The following is a 12,187-nucleotide window of genomic DNA, read 5'->3' on the forward strand; positions in this document are numbered from 1 at the left end:
ACCGGGCCTTTCTTTTCAGAATTTTTTGTCTGTAAGTCTGTCTGTTATAAAAAAAAGTCATACTAAAGAATATTTATTGATCAAAAATCGATCGAATTGAGTTTTTAAATTTTTTATATTAATTTTTTTTTTTACATTTTACGAATGCAGCTCAGGTGGTAGTTGAATTAAAATTAGTCTCGAGTTATAAATTCCACGTAAAGTCCATGATGGGTAAGTGGAACGGATGTTCAGGATGTGTGGGGGTGTTTAGTCAAATCATTGGATGGCTTCAAAGAAACTACCGTCAGATAATCCAGCCTCAGAAGTATTTGGCCTATTAAACTTATCGAGACGCTAGACTAAGGGAGAAATCAGATTTACCCTAGTAACTGGGCCACTGTATCCTCTTCTAAACTTCTCCACAACATACCGGGAGTGTTGCCCCAAAAACTTGAGAGACTCTGAGCATGGAAAAGCTACCCGCAAGATCACTAGTCCACTTCATATTGATTGAAATGACAATACCATATTCTTAATAAATGGTACAATCAGCCTCTCTGGAAGCAGTGCTTTGGGCAGCAATACCCGCCTCCTGTCACCCATAATTGATTCTAATTGAATTTTATCTGTTACAGGTAAGTGTCCAGAACTAACTGGCAGCTGTGAACCTGGTGCTGGTGGTGGTATGTTGAATGAAATTATTATTATTATTGGCAAAATCGTTGAAAATAAATTACAAGTTTTCCTAGCAATGTGCCGCCAAAAATTTAATTATAACGTAGGCTATTGATCCTTTATTAAGGACATTTCAGCTCTAAGACAAGATTAAATGGCTTAACTCTTCTACATCTGAATAGAAAGATGAATCTATCCGTTGTCTACATTCTAAATATAATTCTCTGATCGGAAAATTCGAAGTAATTTCAGTATAGATCCCTTGGGAAGAAGAAGTCTGCCCAGATTCAGTTGCACCCTGGCGCATTAAACCATTCCTCTCCCTCTAAACGAATTTCTGGTTGCGCTCTTGGTTGTTGTTCCAGGATTACAAGCAAGCAATTACAAGTATTCACATTGTTATTTGTAGCGAAGTAAGTAAAGTAATGTCTATTTTTTCAGGCGAGCTTTACTGAAATCATCTACCAAATAGGGGGTCGTGGTCGGAGGCGACTAGCAAACATACTTTACTATAAATTTCTCATATTAACCATTAAATAAAATCCAAGACCTAGACTGAGGAATCGAATCCACTAACCAACAATACATCTTAGCTTTGCGGGTCTAGCCTCTAACCGCCTAACATACTTTACTGTAAATTTCTCATATTAACCATTAAATAAAATGCAAGGTCTAGACACGGGAATTGAAACCCACTAAACCAACAATACATCTTAGCTTTGCGGGTATTGCCTATAACCGTTCGACAACCTTGGCGCCTTCTATTTATAGTAATTTCAGAGGCAAATTTTTTAAAGTATAGTTAAAATCTTTGCAAAACTATATCGCGTTAACCATCCTTCGTTAAACACTAATTCAAATACAATATTTAAGTTCTATCATCTGCTAAAATGTTTAGATACTTTAAAAGCAAATGCTAGACTTTAATTTATGAAAAAGCAATAATTAATTTAAAAAATGTAAGATTCTTTGTCAAAGAAATGTATTAATCTCTTGATTTGTAATTTATGATGAATAATCTAACTTCATCGATGCAATGATGATTATCATTGCTTGACAATGATGTGACACAATTCTAGTAATGTCTTCCTGAATCTGTAGCAATTAATCTTGCAGACAATCATTTCTAGCATCCAAAAAAAATAATAATTATAATGCTAGATTAGATACTTTGATTTATAATGGCGTTATCATTGCAGACGACTTTAATAATCATATTGAGCGCTTTTACTTCCTACTTTTCCAGAATTTAATTACGTATTAGTCTTTTTTGGGGGGGGGATCTTCAAGTAATAATTCTCAAGGGCAATTAATTGTATCTTTGATTTTAACCGCCATAGCACGCATCTTCGACTAGACATCCATTATCAGTGGTAGATTTAACCGGTTGGTGTAAAGATTTTTGTCTTTACTTAGGTTTCCGTCTCTTACTAAACTTCTGTAAGTTGAAATCTTTACTTCTACCTGTTAAATCTTGCTCTAATGTTGGATGAATGTCCAAAACTAGTCGAAGACACATTAAGCGCACGCCACGGAGGATAAAAGCAAAGATTTCCACAACTTCGGATTTAAACTCACATTATCAACTTTATTATTTCTTTACTTCTATCTTCTTGTACAATAAATAAAGTAATTCGATCTTATGTAATTTTCAAAATTAAGTATTTTAGTCTTAGTAAGTAAATAAAGACAGAACGTTTAGTGTCATGGCTGATAAGAGTTTGATTTCAAAGTCAAGCTAGAGTATTTATCATTTTTCCTTTTTTGTTTTTGATCTTTAAAGTCATCAAAAATAAGTTAACCTATGCAGTTACTGATTCGTGCGTTCGAGGATAGATGTTAAAGGTTGAAATGCAAAAGGTCAAGAGATGCGTTCTAAGTTTTTGTCCTATATTAGAAAAAAATAAATCGAATGAACTTTGATGGACATACGTGCATGAAGTTCATTAACCTTTATACGAATGATCTAGATATCTATATAGTGGGACAAGAAAGTGCACCGAACGATGCAATGAGTGCATTTCAGTCGTGTTAAGTTTTTCTAGATAAGTTGCTTGCACTAATATTAATGATACACCGCTGAAACTCTATTTTTTTTTTTTTTTTTTTTTTTTGGCGCATCAACAGCTGAGGTCATTAGCGCCCGGAGCTTTTTCCAGTGCACTGCCGGCCTCCGGACAGTGTTCTCTCGTTACAGACAACACTGTCCATCACCGGACAGTGAGCTGTAAGAAGCTCCTAGGAAGAGAAAATCTAAGGGTCAGCTGCTGGATTCGAACCCGGCACCTCCGCGTAGGAGTCCAGTATGCTAACCTCATAGCTAATCCCTTCCCTCTCTATTATTACTATAATTATTTTGATCAGAAATTTTTATAGTTTTCATTTTCCATAGAACTGTGAACTATTCCACGGGTCTTTTTTAATAGGAAACTGAACCTCCATCACGTTCTAGGTGACCTCTAAGTTGCCCTCTGGTTGAAAAGGTAACCCGTTATCCTTGCCGATATTCTGACATTAGCAGAAGTAGTGTGTACTCTGTTCCAAGGGAGTAGACTAAAGTGGCCTTGATGTACTTTTCTTTTTTTTCTATCTTAATTTGCGAAGTCTTCTCTCATTCAAGAATTTGCTGTCCAGAATCAAGAGAAATGATGTTTCCCACCTCCGGCTTTACGGTCAGTCAAAGAAAAATCGGTATCGATTTTCTTGCAATGAAATATTGAAAACATCGTGCTGATTTTCTCGCAAAATATCCAAAGTAATGTACACGGAGGAGAGGTCGAAACTTCGGGAGGATGATTCAACAGCTCAAATGCATCAAAAAATATTGTAGTCACTATGGCCTGTTTCAGCTGGTAATTAAAACTATTATTTAATAAATCTTCAAAAAACTATCTACTAATCTGATAGATATACGAGACTAAACTTGGCCCAGTCGAATTGTGAACTGTCATGTCATTTAGCAATTTGTTAAAAAAAAAGTAACACTAACTTTCATAAAATAACTATTTACTTTTAATATGTACTATGTATACAGGATTTCAGTTCACTGAAATAACGTTGAGAAGTTTGAAAAATGAAGCGACAATTAAAATAGCTAGTTAAGCAACTTTTATAAAAAGTAGAGACGTATAATTTATCTAAACGTTACCCACTACATCGATCTATGTATTTTATACTTTACTAACCTCCAAATACATTATTTATTCATGAAATTTACAAGAAATCTATTTAGATACATCTAATTTGTCCCACACTATACATTTGGAATTATTAGTTCTAAACGATTCGGAATATAGTTTGCACAATCTAAATATTGTTATTATTATTATATAATATTGTCACAGATATTCTAATTAATCATCTGAGAAACTCTAATAGTGTAGATTTGAGATAATATTAGAATTTAGTCACCAAATACTGACTTACGATACTTAAGTTATCTATCAAAAACAAAATATTTCTAATTAGTTCCTGTATTATTACATAAATTTCTATTATTTAAACCAAATGGTTTCAGCTTTCTAAAATTAAGGGAAAAAATAAAAATCTATTAATACAAAAATTGAGGACGTTTAAATTGGTTTAGAAAACAAATAATAATGTGTTTTGTGATGATTATTGTCATGCACCTTGAACTTGCACATCTTCTTGCACACTTTGTTGCAAATTGACTAGTATTGTATCATAATTATGCATCTTTCGCTGCCGCAAATTCTGTTAGTAGTAGTTGTTCTTTCAGATTTCTTGTATCATTAGAGACTTTCAGGTTGTGGCAATGAGTGGTACAGTTTTTACCCAGTCGAATAGTAACTGTCAAGTCGTTTAGCCATTTTGTTAAAAGTAAAACTTGCTTTCATAACAATAACTATTTACTTTTGATATGAATATATTCATATACAGGATTCTAGTACACTAAAATAACTTTTATGATAGCCTGTATTATTTGTTATTTATTTTTATCACTGTTGGAGGTCGAAATTATATTTTGAATAGAGAACAGTACAGTTGGTACAGTCTTGTTTTGCAGGCTTCAGAAGTCGAGTACAAAGATGGTCCTCAGGTTTCAAGTTCTTTTTTTTTTTGACGTATTCCTTGTTTTTTGCATGGACCTCAGTGTTGTGGGAACTATCAGCAAGATGCTTTGCTAGAGGTGATATTATGATGCGTGTGGTAGCTCTTTGATCTTAAAACTGATTCCAATTTTTGGACAGTGCTTTGTTAAATTTGCGGTTAAGCGATGGCAAGTAACAGATTTTTTTCTTTTTTGACGATGACCGGATGTTGTTGGTATGATTTCCGGTTAATTTCGTCGATTTATTGGTTTTCAAAAATGTATAATGGTTCCCATTAACCATATGTACAATATTTAATGGTATTTTGTTTTAGGGCCTTGTCCAGTTTCATTTTACAGAATCCAGTTTTAATCACAAATCAGGGTTCATCCCCCCCATCGGTGTTTTTTTGTTAACGCAAATGCAGGTGGGACCCAAATTTTTGCCCCCCCAAAAAAACCCATGGAGTTACCAATCAAATTATCTTTCCAATGCGCTTTTTACAGTAACAACTCTGTGCATACAGTTGCTGTGTTATATCCTGAATCATTAGAATTGGTTCAGCTTCCAAATGGGAGTCGTCAAAGTATAATTGTTTATCTTTAAGTCTACCCTTTAGAGGTCCAAATCTCAAGACCGAAATTTCTATTGATATGCCCTAAATAGCATTAATTTTTTTTGAGCCCCGATTTTTCCCTGATTTAAACTTACAAAAGAAAATCGTCAGGAATAAATCGTTCTGAGGGAAAAAATGGGAAAACAATAAAGATTAGCTCATTGGCTTAACCTTTGTCAGTGGAGGGGAGGACTTCAGCTTTGCTTGCCTTAGTAGGGCATTAACACCCCCCTCCTTACAAGGTTTTAAGCTCCAAACTCATTTATCCTCTTTCTGTAACTAAAACTTGTTCATTTCTTTATCCCCTGTACAAACAAACTTCAAGACAACATAATATTTCTGGATTTAGTATCTTGGCACCTAAAAAAATAAATAAATTCGAAGATTTGTTAAAGAGACTAAAAATAAATATCACCTGAGAAAAATCTTACCATTTTTTTTGTAAAAATAAACTAGTCATAAATTTATTATTATACACGTGTAATACACGTGTCATAGAGTCATATACTCTAGTTAAGGGATTCATTCATAACAGATGTCCGCCTTCATTAGGCCAAGTTTTATCATGTGGAGCACTCGTATATACGTATCGTATAAATCAATGGAGAACAATGATTGCATAAGTTTTGAGGTTATGCGTAATATTACCGTCCAACATGCGTGTGAGATTTGAAATGAAGTTATCTATCACGCACAAAACACCACTATGTGTCTACCATCTAGAGATATTCGTCGTAACACACTCTGCAGAACAGTTTCCGGTTTCATTAAAAAAAAAAAAGAAGAAAGAAAGAAATAGTTTCCTGTCTCTTTCTTGGCCGGAGTCTTGTTCTTGTCAAGTTATTTCTTCTTAGCCAATATTACTGGAGCAATAAGGGCTATCTTTGTTATTCTTGTCCAGAATAATAGCGTAATGAAAGCTTGATAAATTATTGGCGGAAGTGAACTTAGTTCCATGGTTCATCTATTCCTAGGGGAAGTTCCTAGAATGGGCTCACGTTAAGCGTGAAAAGGTCGAGAGCCCATTGAGAAAGTTGCTGACCATTTTTCCTTCGTGAAAATTCGAACTAATATTCATGGACAGATCATTCACACACTTATTTCCGTACTGAGCGTCAATCCACTATCGCAGTCTACTGTATCCTAAAGATTTCAATCATATCTTCTAAAGTAGAATAGTTGTAAGTTCCAGTACGTGAACGACGGAATCAGTTCTTAGATCTCTTCTGGTTCATCGGCTGCTAATATCTGTTGTTAGTGATTCTGCATCCCTAGGGTGGTTCTAAAAGTGGTTCACAAGTATCAGAGTCCTCTCCTTCTTATTAGGAGGCCATACACTCTTTTCCCTTCAATCAGTAATAACTGATATTTCGTCCTGATAATCATCTAAATTCTGTGTGACCAAGATTAAGTAAAGAAAAACAAAATTTTAGGCCTTATTTGTCCACTCCATGATATCTCCTTATTCTTAGTTATTAAACCAATCAAGTTTAAAAGAAAAACTATCAATTCAAGTTTGTTTAGATCACAACTATTTGCATTAAAAAAAAAATAAATAAAATATATCAAACCTTAAAAAATAACTTTGACTTTTTTGTAGCTAATTAAAAATTACCTATTGAAATACCTACTTATTATACCAATTTGGGCAGTACTTGTAGAAGGCCATACGTAGGACATTCTCACCTGGAAATTGGCTTTTTTTATCTCACCTTACAAAAAAAACAAACAATTTTGGGTAATTACGTTCCAAAAAAAAAAAGGTGTAAAAATTACTTTAATCACTCTAGAAGTGTTAATTTCCATATCGATTTATTTTATTTTTTGTAATCAATAATTAAATAAATTTATGACTACCGCGTCATTAATCGATTACTGTTTGCATAAATCCAAGTTATAACAGGAATTCATCTTAATATTGGAAGACAAATTACGCCATGTTGTAGGATAATCAATATGTATAAAAATAATCACTTTGAAAATTATTTAAAGCAATAAATAACCATTATAGATTATTATATGATTATATAAAAAAAGGTTATATTTTATGATTTTTTTTACTGGGGCACTCATAAAGGAAATTTCTGCCCAAGAAAATTTATTTTTACTTCCTGTTAATAGCATTAAAAGTAAATGTTGCGATCTATTTTGAGTTGCCACCGGAAATACAGGTTTTTGAAGTCCTTTGTGTACAAAAAAAAAAGTAAACAATTTGATTAATTGAGTAAAGAAATAGGAAGTAATTTTGAATACAATTTGGGTGGGTGAGAATTTTAAAAAAGCCATTTTACCGGGATGACTAGTGCTGCACGAGAAACGAGACAAATCTCGGGTACCGAGACCGAGACCGAGACTTGAGCAACCGAGACCGAGACCGAGATCGAGACATGATATATATCTCGTCGAGAATTCTCGGTCTCGTCTCGGTTTTTCAAATATTAATTTTTAGCTACAAAATTATAAAATTGTGTTCTTTATTAATAAATAATCATTACGGGTATTGAATTAATTATTAAAAGTTACGATTTTATTATATATGTTCAATATTACTACATCTATTTGACTTCGAATTACATAAGTAAAGTAAGCAAAGTAAAGTAATCGCCTATTTTTAAGGCGGGGCTTTACGTCCAACTACCAATTAGGTGTCGCGGACGGAGGCGACTAGCAAACATACTTTACTGTAAATTTCTTCTATTAACCATTAAATAAAATCCAAGGCCTAAGACCGGGAATCGAACCCAGTACCACAATACTCATTAGCTTTGCAGGTCTCGCACTATTTTCGTTTTTAAGATACTCTTTGCCCAAGCATTGATACATAAAAGAGCTTTTACTGAGTCAGAAGTTAAAGAAGATCTTCTATTGGTCATTATCATCGCAGCTTACGAAAATAATCTTTTCGATGGCACTGAAGTTGCACAGATACTAAAAATATCTTTCGCCATTCTAGACAAATTTTTGAAGGAATTCTCAAGTGTTTTCCACCATTCTAAAATGTCAACGTCTACTGGTGCTTGGTCTAATTTGGTATAATTAATTATTTCTGTCTTCCATGCTTCGGTGATATTTGCTGATTTTTGAGCAAATGGTGCAAAAATATTGATGCAGTCGTCGTCGTCGTCAAAAGGTGAATCATCAGATTCTTTATCTTCACCAACAGCCATAACTAATGGAGCGGGAAGTTTGTTGGGAGGTGTATTTTTTATTTCACGAATCGACTTGTTATAGGAGGCAGATATGTTATTTGGGTCTTTCATTTGGCGCGTTTTTAAGATCTTTTTGAAATTATATAAAGATATATAACAGTAATAGTAACATATGATGCATTGAAGTGTAAGTAGTTTTCTTCTTTTACACACATTTTCATTACCAATATATAAATTAAAATAATTATTAGAAAATAATAACATTTTTTGAAAAGATTATTAATAGCAAACCACTTTTAATACTTAAACAAAAATTCAAAAAAACTGAGACCGAGACCGAGATATCTCGACGAGACCGAGACAGAGATATCTCGACGAGACCGAGACCGAGATCGAGGCTGCATAAAGTCTCGCCTCGTCTCGGTCTCGTGCAGCACTAGGGATGACCACTATAGAGGAGCAGAGGATAGGGATACCATTTAAGGGCCATTCCTTAGCCTTAAGAAAAAGCCTTGGAAGGCAGGCAAAGCTGTAGACCAGCGTTTCCCAACCTTTTTTTTTGGCTCGCGTACCACTTGGTAGTACATCATGCTAAATTGTACTACTTCGTAAAAATGATTGTATTTCGTGAAATTTGTTTTTCCGAGTGTATTTTACTATAATTATCTTTATTTGTATAGAGATACAATGTATCTGTTACAAAGGAGTTCCAAGTTCATGTTCACTTTATAGACTTTGTAAAGTGTAAGATCTTAGTTTTAAAACCTTTTTTTAAATTAAATTTAATGTTGCTTGGATAGAGCTTACCCATTACAATGCAGTCTCTTTTAGAAGATCTTTGTCACATGATAATTCTATTAAATTTTCTTTATCTTTTATCGATAATCGCCTACTTTTTCAGGCGGGGCTTAACGTCCAACTACCATTTACTAGGTGTCGTGGACGGAGGCGAATAGCAAACGTACTTTACTATTTCTCATTTAACCATTAAATAAAATCCAAGGCCAAGACCGGGAATCGAACCCAGTACCACAATGCATATTAGCTTTGCAGGCCTTCTTTTATCGATAATATCGTAGCTTTTCCTAAATTTTCTTTATAGAAGGGGTTTGAAATCCAATTATCATTCGTGTTTTCCGGTTTTGGAAAATACTCCAAGAAAGACAATTTTAATTCTGTTAAATGTGCTATTATATTTTCTCGTATCTCGAGATGGATTAACCTTATTACTGTACGTATTAACAATTTTACTGTATAATATTATTAATTAAAATAATTTTTATGAATTATAGGGAAAAACCGTTTCTATGATAGTTTTATGATTTAATTTTTTTAAAAATTTTTTATGTCCGCCATTATTGATTATTTTTCGCGTACCACCAACCAGCAACTCGCGTACCACCGACAGTTATGAAACTTCGCGATGACATCACCAGTAGCTCTAGGAGCCACTGATTGCCCACAAATCAGCTGTCCAAAGTTTTGGGTGGGATATCACTTACTTTGAAAGGACTTGGGAACTAGACAAGATACTTACTCGTACTTAAACTAATAACTGTAAGCACCACTCTCCAACGGATTAAACCATTAATGCTATCATTTATTGTTAAGTATAAGTCCTCTAAGTTATTTTTATCCTTACATTTGTCCCAAAACCAGCTGAACACTTATCCTATCTGTAATAACCTTCAAAATGAAAGTCAGAATCGCAGAGTGAACCAATTCTTTTTTTTTTTTTTGGAATTAGTTAAAGTAATTAATGTTACGACTTCATGATTTTAGCAGGAAGCTAAAATAAAGATCTGGTGTAAAGTAATAAAACATTTAAATAATTACTTAATTATTCCAAACTAATAGGTTACGCTCTGGTTCTTCCTCCCGGGTATTACGTCATTACCTAGTGCCTGTACAGTCGCCTTTAACTGGAATAATTTTGCACTGAATTCTTTATACTTATTTTCTAATCGCAAGGAAATGCGACTATGTCTTTCTCTTTCAAACATGATGATGTTGCAATACAGTGTTTTGGGTCTTAGCTTTCCTCGATTCGTTTCCGGCAATCGTTCTTGTTATTTGCAGCTGTCGTCTAATTGCGTACAGCCGAGTAATTGCTTCTTCTTTTGGGCTACGATAGCTTAGATAGATTATTAGCTTTATTTATTTAATTTTTTTTAAAGAAAATTGCCCTCTGTTTTTGGAGGGCCCCCTGAATTCGAAAAAAAACTATGGCTGTGTCATGGACACGACCGTGTGTTGTACGTGAATACGTTTACGTAACGGGTTATATTTTTTATAATATAATAATAATATATTATTAAGCAGCGGTAAGTGTTTTTCTTTTGTTAGCTTCAATGAGCGCAGAAAACATAGACGATCACACACATCACACTTATGTCCGAATGGATTGTTGACAAACGTCGTAGTGAAACGTGCACTAGCTGCTGCCCAATGTGTCTTCATAATCGACGATCAAACACAATCTATGCCTATACAGTCCGTTGTCGATGTAGAAGCGAATTCATCATCCACTTGCATAATTTCAACCACCCCAGCTGCAGATGTACTGACACCGTAGTTGATCCGTTCGGTCGCATTCATTCTTTTACGTCCCCGGCACAGCTTGACTCGGTCATATAGTGTTTTATTATTACGATTGTTCTTGAGAAGCCCTTTCCAACCGTATGCGATCTCTGTATTTGGTTTTGGCTTTTCGACGCGTATAGGCCGACATTATATATTTTTGATAATATTTTTTTATTCTAACACCTTATTATATTCACTGTCACTATTTTACACTAATGTTTTGTATACAATCGATAGACTGTAACGACAGCTGACGATTAAAACTTAAACGAACATCGTAGCTTCTCCGAGTCAAAAGTTGTACTCATTGCAAATCTCGATACGCAGCAAAATGATCTCAAAATGACGGCGCTTTCCCCTCCATCGCGCGCGATGCGTCACAGTCCTCGCTTATCGTAATGAATTCTTTGATTCTTTAGCTATCCAGTGGTCTAATTTAATTTTTAGATGTAGACGATAGATTCGAAACTATATTGCCAAACTGTATCCCCCGATTTTGTTATCATTAGGTTTTTTGGATTGCCTCCATATGATAGCTAATTTAAAGACGTATTCACGTCAAAAAAAAGAGAAGATTTTTAGATAATGATCTGTTTGCTTGTGTTTCTAAATGAACTTGCAGCTAAACCATTACAGCTAAATCTTTTCCTCCGATTAGAAACATTAAGCTAAGATAATCTATAGATACACAATTCTACACTTCAATCTATCATGTATTCTATCACAATAGAACCAAACAAAACAGAAGGAAATATTGGAAAATCTAGGACGTCTATTGTACGTGCTCCAGTAATAATAACAGCTGTGTAAGTGGAACTGTCAAACTAGATCATTGGTGAATGTTTAGAAAAACAAAAAAATTATATATCTATAACAAACGTTTATCCGAATCTAGAATTCCTATTTTAGGGTTACGCAACTGAATTGTCCCCGTTATTCTCGGGAGTATTGTAATTAAAAATCTCGAAAAATGACAGGTAACTTGAAATTTTCCAACTCAAGATATTTCTCCAGACTTTGATCATTATGGAAAATATTAGAATAAATTTTATTCCAAGGTAAAATGCTAAAATCCAAATCACTACCTACAATTTCTGAGCAACACTATTTCTTATCTTTGCTGGAGATTT

At 34.0% G+C, this 12,187-nt stretch overlaps 1 protein-coding gene across 1 annotated transcript in view; it reads left to right on the forward strand.

Annotated features, from left to right (window-relative positions):
* The first annotated feature begins 209 nt into the window (after nucleotides 1–209).
* The window catches only part of LOC141460319 (uncharacterized), a 122,758-nt gene continuing 110,780 nt past the window's right edge, over nucleotides 210–12,187 (forward strand). The window contains exons 1-2 of the mRNA XM_074140208.1: nucleotides 210–213; nucleotides 618–665. Coding sequence (XP_073996309.1) covers nucleotides 210–213; nucleotides 618–665 — 52 coding nt within the window. The remainder of the gene's footprint in view (nucleotides 214–617; nucleotides 666–12,187) is intronic.

Source organism: Rhodnius prolixus, unplaced genomic scaffold (assembly GCF_049639745.1).
Source record: "Rhodnius prolixus isolate KJV_2025 unplaced genomic scaffold, Rpr scaffold_6, whole genome shotgun sequence".
In the NCBI taxonomy this organism is placed as follows: Eukaryota; Metazoa; Arthropoda; class Insecta; order Hemiptera; family Reduviidae; genus Rhodnius; species Rhodnius prolixus.